Below are 13,398 nucleotides of genomic sequence, written 5' to 3'. Positions count from 1 at the left end.
TATCATATCTGAACCTTGGTTAGTGAAGATCTCTCTCTCTCTCTCTCAAAACGTAATTGTGGCACTGAATATGCATCATATGTTTGTTGTATCACCAATTTGCTAAGACAACTTTAGCTCAAATCATCGCCCAGCACGCCATTCTCCACCCCCTTTCCAATCTTATTCCTCATCTCCCCATCTCTGAATAAGGATTTACTGTTCTTAATTCAGAACTAAATCCATTCATTTACTTTTCTTGTTGATAGTCAAAGAACTGTGTTCAGCCGATGTCAAGTCATGTAGATCATACGCTTGTCAGTCCTAAATCTATACCACATTGGCCACCCCCACCCCCTCATGACATGCATCCTTTATTGTCAATCCAAAATATCTACCCCATAGGCCACCCCCACCCCCATGACATGCATCCTTTATTGTCAGCAAAATTTACTTAGGCTAAGTATAAGGTACATTGTCAATCCTTTTGGAGAAATTCCTGATACCTCCTGCTTTTTAATGGTCATATATATAATAAAGAGTGTATTAGAGACGGGTAACAGAGAGATCCGTCGATACCTCTTTGTATGCAATCTTTAAATATTGTACATCTACGGTATCTGAAGACAACATTTGTTTTACTGCTCCATAGTACTCACAGTTTGTCACATTCTAGCTATAAAGGAATTCATCAAAGTTTATTACCCCTTCATCTTCGTCTTCTTCATCATCGTCGGCAACTCTCAAGCTCACGCAGTTTGTCTGAAAATTATTCCCATATACAGTATATGCCCGTATACAATATATGCCAATATACAAAATATTTCCATATACAAATGTATGCGTGAACTACTTTATGTATTGTTCGCATGTTCAATCGATCCTTCTCTGTTAACCCCCACCTCCAATTACACATCAATCTACACATTTTGAACGATGTATACACATTGTTACGTTTAGACTCTTAAAAAACGCAACAAGAAAAGAATGAAGATAAAAAGCTTTGTAAATTTCACGAAATAATTTATTTCCCTAGAAAAGAAAGTTAAAATAAAGAAGTCATATTAATAAAGAGTCCTAAATGAATCTGAGTTGGAGTCCTAATAAAAAATCCAAGATGGAGGACGATGACGTATGCAATAGTCAGTGTTGTCCTGATGAGTCAACAGTTCCTTGTTGAACCACAGAAAATAATATTCCAGTTTTGAATTCCGCATACAATTTCAATAAATGTCTTTGTCCAAGAATTCTGTATGAGCACTTAAATATTTCCAGGTAAAAGAAATAATGATTCCATAAAGTAGAAAATCAGCTCAAACTGGTCACAACAAAACACCTTTAAGTGTCATTGATTTAGAGCCATACTGGCTAATTCTTATCATAACATGAGTTATAAGACTTTCTAAAACACAAAATAGATGCCCGGATGTGGGTCAATCCTCTGGAAAAGCCAGGAGTTTGTAACAATTGATACATATTATTTGACATGTAGGCCAGATATGGCCTTGACTGAAATCACTGGTTCTTACAGTAGGAATGAATTTTTAAAGAAAGTTGTTTACGAGAACCCTTACTGGTTCTGAATCACGGTCAAAAACTAGAAACAGTGTTTCTATTATTGCTTGTTTATGACTGAATTAAATTTCTGGACAATGTCAAATCCAGTAAATAAAATTACATTACAGTAACATGTAATGGAATAAAAAGATTTAAAACTAACAAACAAAGAACTAAATCAAATCAAATATAAATTAAATCAAATATACGTAACAACATCAATATATTTTCATATATATTATTGGAAAATAAAATGCTTTTATTTTCATTTGCTGGTTTGATATAACAGAAACGTCTAAAGATGGCATAATCACAATCCTACCCCAGAACAAGGTCTCATTTACAATGTACGTAACTATTGATGTATTTTAATGTTTTCAAATAGTCGTTCTGATAACACTTTCCTCTAATACTAAGGATACATTTTAAATCTCTCTCTCTCTCTCTCTCTCTCTCTCTCTCTCTCACACACACACACACACACACACACACAAACGCACTTGCGCGCGCATACGTACACAAACATACAAACGCTTTCAGCACATACAATAACTATAAACGCATCTATTTGACATCTGATTCTCTCTCTCTCTCTCTCTCTCTCTCTCTCTCTCTCTACCCTCACCCTTCCCGTTTTTGATGTGGTAAATTACTAGGCCGTACAAGAATTGCAGATTATCTGAACGGTTTCGTCGAATACTGCAGCCTCTATGCAGCCACTTTGGTAACATGCAGCTGTGATAGGAGCCGAGTCCAAAAATATTGAGCCAATAGGAAAATTGGAGCAGATACTTTTATTTTATTTTTTCTCTCATGGTACGTTTTCTTGGAATTAAAAAAAATTTCAGTTTCAGGAATTATTTTTCAGTTGCAGAGAAAAAAATGATACTCGGGAGGTTTGGACTTAGATTGCTCTTAATGGTGAATTCCAGAACTGATCAACTTCAATATACGTAGCAGGATGTTGACTGGTTAGCAGCTTAATTTGACATGACGACATGGGAATATAGACACGTCGTGTGTTAACTCCAGCTCAAAAACTTTACGGCATATGTAGCTTGACAGTGATGTTAGAGTAATGGAGAATGAGAGGGTGGGGTGAATGGAGATTAGATTTCATTATGCTTTGTTGCATTGATATATAAATTATATACTCAGAAAATGTTTTCAATTGAAGATATAAAATAATTCGCCGATTTTCGTATTTCAAGGCAAACTAGGGAATGGCAGAGCCTCAATAATGTGTATATCGCACACTTAACTTAGGTATTCATCTCCACACCTCACCGTCATCGTCATTTTTATCAAGACTATCGTTGTTGTCATCATCATCATCTTCAGCTTAAGCGTTTTTTTTTCTTTCTCCTTAAGCGTTTTCTTCTTTTTACGACAGTCGACACTATACTTATCTATGTTTTGCGTCTTAACTCTTAAATATATATTATTCCCTACTGAGATACATGACGGACTTTATACAGAGAATCGTAAACACGTAAGTGCATTAGAGCAGTTTTTTTCAGAACCGTTCCGCATGTTTGTACTTACTGCATATTTTACACGATTGCTAAGCAAGAAGACGTAGACAATTACCATCATGCATCTGGAATTGAAATCTCGATTCATTCTCGAACTAACTTTACGAAATTTGGTAAACAGATTCTGATAGTTGTATTCAACCATGATACTGTCGTGCAAAACAGAATCAGCCAATTAAATGTCCTGTTATAGAGACAAGGATAATTACTTCCTGGATATAGTGAAGGGGTTCAAGCTGCATGACATTTTAAATGGCCCGCGCTGTTCAACATAAAATACATTTGCTCTAACGTGTTTTAACAAAGTTCTGAAACGAACAATGTAGAATTGTTGCTCCGTTAATATTTAGGTGTTACAAGTGGGATGACATTTTGATGTCAGCACTGGGATTGGATTGTGTGAAACATCATTATCGATCCGTCTTTTTCTTTCAAAATCATATATTTCACCGTCCTTAATTATGTTTAATTTACTAACTATCTCACAGTCAAAATGTACTAGCGATGTCTTACTTCTTTCAGGATATGCGATCCTTACAGCGCGGAATGGCGTCCTATTTTGATCTAGACTTTTCCGATGAAATTCAACAGGAAGATGAATCAATGTGGGAAGATTCCGAATATTCAGACAAAAGACGACCTCCAAAGAGAGAATCTCCAGGCTCCCCATCAGATTCATGTGCAAGTTCCACGACAGAAGAGACAGCGGAAAGGAAAAGCAAGAGTCCAAAGAAGGGTTCAAAGAGGCGGAAGACGGTGAGTGCACGTGAGCGGAATTTAAGACGTCTCGAAAGCAACGAGCGAGAACGACAAAGAATGCATTCGCTCAATGATGCTTTTGCATCGCTGCGTGAAGTAATTCCACACGTGACTTTGGAAAGAAAGTTGTCGAAGATTGAGACGCTGACTCTAGCGAAAAATTACATTAAGGCTTTAACAAATGTTATATGTGAAATGAGAGGAGAATCACCATTATATGTGTTCGAACATGTTGGAAATGAGAAAAACAAAGAGGAAGAAGAAAACGCCCTTGAGAATTCTCAACAGAATCAAAATTTCGAGTCAGAGGAATCCGAGGAAAAGGATGAATCGAGCGTGGATATCGTTGTTCCAGTTTAAGAGGAAGATTATAAGAAGCATCATTCGGTGTTTGTGATTTATCTTGGAACACCGACACTTGTGACAGTATTCAGTGTTTTAAAGAGGATATATTTTAGAGTGTTTAAAACTGCAATATTTCAGCAACCATGGCACCAGACAGGGGTGTTATTGTTTGATTATTTATGGAAAGCAAAATTCGCTGTGGATTTAATGTGACGTATAGCTCCAAATGACAATGTGATAATTCTTGACGAGGACAACTAGACTGGGACGTAATTTATAGCATTCCATTCGGATATCGTTTCATTGTTCATAAGCCAGCGAGCATTTTCTTGTTATTGCTGGGGATGTTGACCACTCATGTGAGCGAGTATCCCAGATTATGGTTTACATGTCTCATTATATTATATTATATTATATTATATTATATTATATTATATTATATTATAATATATATATATATATATATATATATATATATATATATATATATATATATATATATATATATATATATATATATATATATATATATATATATACAGCCATTAGGAAAACAATTTTTTATCACACCATATAATATATATATATATATATATATATATATATATATATATATATATATATATATATATATATATATATATATATATATATGCTTCTACCGCGGTAGTGTTTTATAAACTTGCCCTCCATGTTTGGACCATCATCCTTCATTCATACATACATACGTTATATTTTCATAAATATTAATATTTATTCTGAGTGTATACTAACATGTGCTGCAGTTTGTATGAAATTGACTTTCATGAAAATTTTTTCATTATGATTGAGACTGCGAGCGATTCTTCCTCTAGGTTAGATAAAAATTCGCCAATTTGCCATTTCCTTATCACACCGACATGTGTTACGTAAATGAGTAGGTAGGTAGTCATTTCGCTTGTCAATGCGACTTTGCATGGAAGTATTTAGCTTCTCAGTACGGATGAATCATTCCGATGTTTCAGCCATTTTGTCAAGCAGATTTCTTTTTTGGCGGAACCTCTTTCTTTCTTTCATTCATTCATTCATTCTTCTTCTTCTTCTTCTTCTTCTTCTTCTTCTTCTACTACTACTTCTTCTTCAAGCCACAAGCAAGACGGGGATACTAATTAATATCTCGTATGATTACATGATTGGATGAAATTAGGCTCAACAACCGTCTAAGATATTCTTGACATTTGCCAAATTATAACACCATCGCAAGGATCTTGACCTAGTTCCGTCGGCTCGCCAGCCTACACCTATAGCCCTTGGTTAGTCCTCGAAAACCCAGAAAACAGCAGGTGCGTGAATCGATTTGGACAGCACTGTTTGCAGATAACTGCTAGGTCATATCATAGGGACAAAGAAACCGTGGAGTACATAGATGAGTAGAACACAGTAGTCAAAAGTCGCCATCTTGCAGTTTGAATTTTGTATACAAACTTTAAGTGCATTCGACATACATACATACAAAAATACATACATACATACATACATACATACATACATACATACATACATACGCACGAATGCATGAATGTCCCTATTGCTGATCTACCACAGGATTAGTCTGTGCTTTTAGATAATTATTAATAGGCGAAAAATGTAAAATATAGAAGTATTTGGTAACCGCTTTTCACACACATCCACACCCACACACCCACTCATACACCCACCCACATATATATATATATATATATATATATATATATATATATATATATATATATATATATATATATATATATATATATATATATATACCTAAGAATGAAATATAGAGAATATTTTGAGAAACGATTTCCATATTTTTTCATTCATATATTTTCGACAAAAGATATATAATGTATTTTCATATTGAAATTACTGAACTTCAGATCATTCCCTGCGACGCATGATTGTGTATTCATGCAAGTTATACATGCTGTAAGGAAAACGAGCACTTTGTGAGCTAGGGCAAATAAGTAGAAACTCCATCACCCTGCAGAGCTGGAAATTACTTTTGCTGCAAAACTGGACTCGACGCCTTTCGCGTTTGTGCAGTTATTACCCCCCACCCCCCACTAACTTTACATCAGTGGTAATTCTGCTGTGACACATTGATGAAGCTGACATGCTTTGTGGTTAAATAGGATTAAATAGTTTACAAAATGTAAGAAATTTCGTTTGCTGTACATTAGGACATCCCAAACCTAACGTTGTTTTAAGTAACTGATACTTACATGATTAACTAATGAAATGAGGTAAATATACAAAAATTGACACGGTTGGTGTCCTAAAGAGTGAGTTTAATCTTCCAAGCTTTAATTCAGAAGCAAGTTTAGAATATAAAAAGGAAATTTCTTTTTTCCTGAGTAAATACAGGATATATTTCATTCTGTGGTACAAAAAAGATGTATTTTGACTCGTGTTGTTAAAATATCACGGTTTTAATTTGTATCACACAGTGATATATATCCGGCATTAACGTATGCGCTGTAGGAGTCAAAAGGCATATTACCATGTCCGTTCAGTTATGTGGGATAGACCTTGAATAGAACATACCGCATACGGGTGATTAAAACTTTTTTCTGACCATTTTAACAGTTGTTAGATCCGATTTTAAAGTTTACATTATTCAAAACACTGAGAACGACCCAAGTCCTATTTTTTGTTTTGTTGGTATTAAGTCAACCATTGGTAAGTTGTAACTTATACTCAGTCTCCTAGTTTAACAAAGAATACCTCTACATCGTAGGGCACATCGAATAATTTTATTTCCAATTTATTGACCGCTGAATCATAAAATGTCATCGTAGCTCTTACATGTTTGACTGCAATAAGAGTTTGTTTTTTTTAATATCCGAAATCCGAATAAAACGACCGACAGTGTTTCCCTCCCAGAGATTCAGATAAAACGTCCGACAGTGTTTCCCTCCCAGAGATTCAGTTATAACGATTGACCGTGTTTCCCTTCCCAAGATCCATAATGGAGACGCTTTTAACTTAAAGGATTTCAATAAACAATTCATTTATTTACCTTAGTATAAACATATGATTTTGTAAAAAGAATAATAACAATATAATATTATAAAATTTATTCATTTTGATCCAGATTTTAAAAAATCTTTTATGTCATAGAACATTTTATTTTGCTTCATTCTCATCAGTTTTCCATATTAACATAACAAAAGACACCATAAAAGGTAACGTTAAATGAGACTAAACTGGAATTTTGTTACGAATATACTCTGCAAGAAAACTGAAACCAATGGACACATTTGTTATTGTTATTATGGGGTTTAACGCCAATTTTCAGCACAAGACAGACTGGTATAAATGGTGGAGGAAGAACCCGGGAAAACCCCGGAAAGAACCACCGACCCACGAGAAGCTACTGGCAAGCTTTCTCACATACACACTTTGGCGGAACCCGAGACTCCAACCCACGCAGAGGTGAGATGGTAGTGATCCGTAACGGTGAGCGCTTTAGACCACTCGGCCACTCGGGGCCCTTGGTGGCCCCGAGTGGCCCCTGGACACGTTTGAAATACGCCATTCAATTTTGGAGCAGTTTGTTGTTGTTGTTTTGTTGTGGGGTTTAACGCCATTTTCAGCACACGATAGGCCATACATGGCGGCCAGTATTAATGGTGGAGGAAGAACCTGGGGAAACCTAGAAAGAACCACCGACCCATGAGAAGCTACTGGCATGCTTTCTCACATACCCACGTTGGCTGAATCCGAGACTCGAACAGGCGCAGACAGAGGTGAGATGGCAGTGATCCGTAACGGAGAGCGCTTTAGACCACTCGGCCACTCGGCCACTCGGGATCCCCGGAGCAGTTAGTACTTTGTAGATAATGTGGGCATGTATTTATCGATCTGCGATAAAATTCAATCTGGATTTTCATTCCAAATGGAAATACAGCTTCAAGCACGGGAGAACGAACGGAGGGAAAGTCAGATATGCTGAAAAATACAGAGACATTGAAGCGTACAGACAGACATATTGATAAAATGCATATTTGAATTTTTTCAAAGAATTTATATTTACAAAAAAGAAATAGGAATATACATAATCACATCAATTTACATAGGATTACAGATCCCCACTGATGACATACACACAAAAGGAAACGTTTCATTTCAGTATAATATTAAAATATATTTCGTTATAACAAAGAACAAACTTGTATGCGTGTTATTTAAGGGTTCCGAATAGAAAGACAAAGACCATGTGCTATGTAAGAAAGGTATCTTTCATTAAAAGTTTTAAAAAGAAAATTAGGAGGTTATCATTGTTCCTGTAGCGGATTAAAGCGTGGGAGAATATAATCTCCTCAGCGGAAGTTTCGATAATAAGCCTTCGTATTTGGAAATTATATCAATCGCCGGATTGATTCTCGGTTCATTTTTCTATACGCATTATCGCCCACTCGGCTTCTAATCATCGTATCATCTATCGATTATTTTCTTATTTCACCTTCCCATATGTTGCTATTTATGGAAAATCGCGAGCACTGTGGAAAAAAAATTGCTTTACCTAATTCGGGAAGATTGTCACTTGGTAAAATCTCGGATTACTCCATTCTCGGCGGTTAGATCTACGAGCGCAGGCAACTGTATCAGACTCAATATTGGCATAAATCAGTTGCAGTTGACGGCACTGGGGGCGAGCAAGCCTGAAATACTGTCAAAACAAGTTCATATGTTACTGTATGATGTTTAAACACTATGGCATGAATTATATCACTGCCAATACAAAGTAGCCAAAAGTGTTTTGAATATAGCGAATCTGTGTAAGTCATTACCTTTATGTACTCGTGAATATGTCGATTCCTACAACTGAATAGATCCAGATCTACCGTCATAAGCCGACATATCAGGTTTTCTTTTTGTTTGTTTTTCTGATCAGGCCAACAAACCGCATAGAAACAGTTCTAGAGGAACATTATGCGATGGTATTTCAGGGCCTATGTTTGCAGTTGTGACAAACTTGTACGTTTGAATATGCGGTATAGGACATGAATTCGTGAATGATTGGTCAAAAGCCATCGGTATAGGACATGAATTCGTCAATGATGATTGGTCAAAAGCCATCTGAAAATCCGATTTCATGGAATGATAAATTAAAGCAATTAAAAGAAATATAGTGTCAATAATAATGAATAGGCGAAACTCCTGGCGAACTTTGTCGAGGTTTTCTTATGGTATCTGAAATTTAGAGTTTATAACATATATAACCCGTTCGTAACTTTTACGAGTCATCCCCACCCCCTACGTCTCGATGTATATGCATCTTCATTGTTGATCGTTAAGTACAGATGTAGGCCTAACTGATATTAGTTCGATTTCCTTGGAGAACCTTTGCTGCGTCAGTCATTATTAATATATTTAAAGTCCAATGCTCTTGGGGCACTTGTAAAATAGCAATAAGTTTACCGTTTGTTTATCGATACTTGAAAAAGTATAGCTACTCAATGGATACAAATTCTTACATTAACTTGAAAATAAATAATGTGTGCCTTTTTTGATTAAAATCATGAATAGAAACAATTGAAAGATTTTATTACATCTTTGGGATCCTATATTCCATTACTAAAAATAGTATCGAGCATTTTAACCTATAGTAATGGAAGTTGCATCGTACAAGGGACGTAACTACAATTTTATCCTTGGCTGATAGTGCAATATACTTGAGTCTTATCTTCCCGTGAAAACCGTTCGCTTGGCTGAATACGATTTCTGTTGTATGGCATTTCTCTAACAGTGTTATATCATGCTGAAGAAATCTTTGGAATATTTGTTTTCGTCAAGTACAATAATTTCACTTAAACCATTGGGAATACATATCCATTTTCATGCAAGTTTTGTATTTATGGTACCGTACAGTCAACATAATCTCGATTCTTAAATTGTAATTCTTGAAGTCTTTAAGCTTTATGTTTGGAAAAACATACTTCTTTGTAAATTTGTTTACATGTTCTTGACAAGAATTCTATGGTGGCGATGGTTAAATATCTTTAAACAATGGTGAAACTTCAAATGTAAGGAAGGTACACTGCTGAATTTGTTTTGTATCTCACATATATTTTCCTGCAGCGAAACGGTATAAATCAGCCAAAAGTATCATGGTGTCGAACCCAAGAAAAACACAACTTGACTTGTATGAGATAAATGAAATTTCATGAAAGTTCGCTTCCTAGGAATGCAGTGTACTACTTGTCGTTAGTTACCTTAAAGTGCGCGTGGAGACCATATAGAACTATAATGTATGTCAATATGAAGATTTTTGTATTTATTTAATAAGTGAAATCTTTTAGATTCATTCATTTTAGCTAGTAATTTTAAGCCTGTTCTATTTTTAACTTCTTTTGAATGTGTTTAATGTATCACTCATGCAAATTCTCATATTTTAATGTATATAAGTTGAATTGTAGGAAGCCATGTTGTATATAAAATCACTACAATTTTAATCTATCTTATTTACTTACTTACTCAGCTAATGGTATCGTGAAGTATAGTAATGTAGAAATGGATCGAGCAAGGAGTGTATTACGACATCAAAATATCCATACATGTGCACACGACAAAAAAATTTTGCTGAGCTGCGTTAGGCTGGTATCATCCTTTTCAGAGAGTAACTGTTACCGATAATCGGTCTTGAACCAGAAAAAATTATGTTATTGATAATGAGGCTTTTCGAAAATATTTTCTATCACGCTGATTAATTCCATTCTTCTCGAAGTTCAGAAATGAGAACGGCGAGTGCCTCTTTCGCTATTCTGTGTTTAGTCAGCGTTACAGTTTTTTATTCAACCCTTAGCATTGGAAAGCCTTGCGAATGGATGGAAATTCCGCGATTTGATATTATGACTATATCAGACATTCGTTCTTCTCACTATTTCAACCACGACTTTACAACCAACCTCGAACGAGTGTCGTGTTCTTCCCAGTATCCTTCAAGCGATTGTCGTGTGCTCCCCAGTATACTTCAAACGATTGTCGTATTCTCCCCAGTATACTTCAAACGATTGTCGTGTTCTCCCCAGTATAGTTCTCTGCATATGCAAGAATATTGTAATTAAAATTTGCAATAGTCCTTACTTTTGTTTAAATCAAATAATTTATTATAAATTTGAATTCATTCCATCATAATGGGAGTATTCTAAATTATATTTTCTCTGATAATTACAGCGATTACAAGAATTTTTCTCGTTAGATCAATAGATAGGGATCCGATGAAAGAAAAGAAACAAAAACTCAGAACTTAAAATCAGTAGCAAGCTTTATCATATATTTCCATGCAGTGATATCTTAGCAAAGAAAGGATATGTTATCAAAGGTATATTTCCATGCAGTGATATCATCTTTTGCAAAGAAAGGATATGTTATCCAAGGTATATTTCCACGCAGTGATATCCTTTTTTTTGCAGAGAAAGGAAATGTTATCCAAGGTATATTTCCATGCAGTGATATCATCTTTTTCAAAGAAAGGAAGGGTACGTTATCATAGGTATATTTCCATGCAGCAATCAAAACGGTGTCTTTGTAGCAGAGGCTTTAATTACAGTTATTGTTCCCTCGTTACGCATAACATAACATCCTACAAAATTTTCATGATATTCCATCAGCAATTTATCGATACGTTACGTCGCATTATAAACTTGAATTTTATTGGATTAGTTATTTTGTGTTATAAGAAGTAAAATTCAGAATTCCATTATTAACTTGCACATTGGTAATTGTCCAAGGTTTTATTCTCTGTTCAAAATTAATTATGTCTCTACGATGGAAAAGCAGCATGCTGTCCAAGTTTTTCAATTCCATTCAATTTTTTTATACAAAGAATTGCGTTCTTTTGTAAGAACAATAATTTCCTATTAATTTAATGATTACCAGAAATGCCATTCAAAATAACTGTTCAGTGAACTATCCACGGAGTACTTTCCCAGGAGATTTGTATTCCTGGAGCTAAAATGTGCTTTGCAAAACTGTTAAAAAAAACAAACAAAATCAAACCAAATTCAGAATAGATAAGAAATTGTCCAGCTTATTGTGGCAAGATGTTCAACTTATGTAAACCTGTTATCAGACAAGACGACTGTTAGATCGATGAGATGCTTCGCTTCCAAGTACATTTTTAAAACAAATATGTCAAGAGAATTCAAACAAAAATGGAATTGCATCTTTGTAAATTTTGTCATGTTCGACTTTGTAATCAAATGCAGTTTCGTTTTCAAAGAAATGGCGTTGGCTTTAAGGCAGTGTCTGATATTTAATAAATGCCAAATTGTCTGATATTTAAGCAATGGCAAATTGTCTGATATTTAAGCAATGCCAAATTGTCTGACTTTTAAGCAACGCCATATTGTCTGACTTTTAAGCAATGCCAAATTGTCTGATATTTAAGCAATGACAACTTGTCTGATATTTAAGCAATGCCAAATTGTTATCCTCTGTAATACAAGAATTGTTATCCTCTGTAATACAAGAATTGTTATCCTCTGTAACACAAGAATTGTTATCCTCTATAACACAAGAATTGTTATCCTCTATAATTGTGGAACTGAAAAATGTTTAAAAGTAAATTGTGAAATGAGGCCTAGCTTTCGATACAACCATTTAATTATCCTGTGGTCAGTTCACGTGAATTCAACGGGACTTAAACTTTCGAAGTTAGTTCACTAATTATAATTTGGTTTGGTTTGATGTTTTACGGCACAGTAACATAGGAAGATTGTGTAATGCCGTGGTAATTGGAGTGAAGTGCGTTGCTCTATGGGACAGCACTGTAACCAACCCGGGCTGATCTGATAGACAGATCTGAAACCTCGCCCTTTCGGTCTTAAGTCCGGCGAGTTATCTACTGAGCCTCTGCGGCTGCTGCTATTATCGTTTAAACTTACCCACGGCATTCATCTTTCTATGCATATAAAGCTATTATTGACTTACTTATTGGTGTTTGTAAGTTAGTTAATAAGATATATTTTAAAAAATGTAAATATGTGTAAATGTCAACATGAATTTAACAATCTGCTTGTATTTATCGGTACACATATACTGCTTTGTAAATGTTTCACTTGAATAATACGTACATGTGTTACCCTTTTGGTAGTTTCTGAGAATATATATGCTATGTCATTCACCAATAGTATGGTCTTCCAAACTGGATTTGTTACTGATTTATTTATTAATGCATATTACATTTTTTATTGAT

At 34.9% G+C, this 13,398-nt stretch overlaps 1 protein-coding gene across 3 annotated transcripts in view; it reads left to right on the top strand.

Moving 5' to 3' along the window:
* LOC149806219 (uncharacterized) overlaps window positions 1-4,563 on the top strand; it is a 105,673-nt gene extending 101,110 nt beyond the window's left edge. For all 3 annotated transcript variants that reach the window (XM_089951169.1, XM_089951170.1, XM_089951171.1), the window contains one exon: window positions 3,594-4,563. In XM_089951169.1, coding sequence (XP_089807295.1) covers window positions 3,597-4,190 — 594 coding nt within the window. In that variant the 5' untranslated portion in view covers window positions 3,594-3,596 and the 3' untranslated portion in view covers window positions 4,191-4,563. The remainder of the gene's footprint in view (window positions 1-3,593) is intronic.
* Window positions 4,564-13,398: the final 8,835 nt, after the last annotated feature.

Source organism: Sinohyriopsis cumingii, chromosome 2, assembly GCF_028554795.1.
Source record: "Sinohyriopsis cumingii isolate HCF-2022 chromosome 2, ASM2855479v2, whole genome shotgun sequence".
Lineage (NCBI taxonomy): Eukaryota > Metazoa > Mollusca > Bivalvia > Unionida > Unionidae > Sinohyriopsis > Sinohyriopsis cumingii.
Note: the sequence above shows the minus strand (reverse complement) of the source record. Positions and strands in the feature narration are given on the sequence as shown.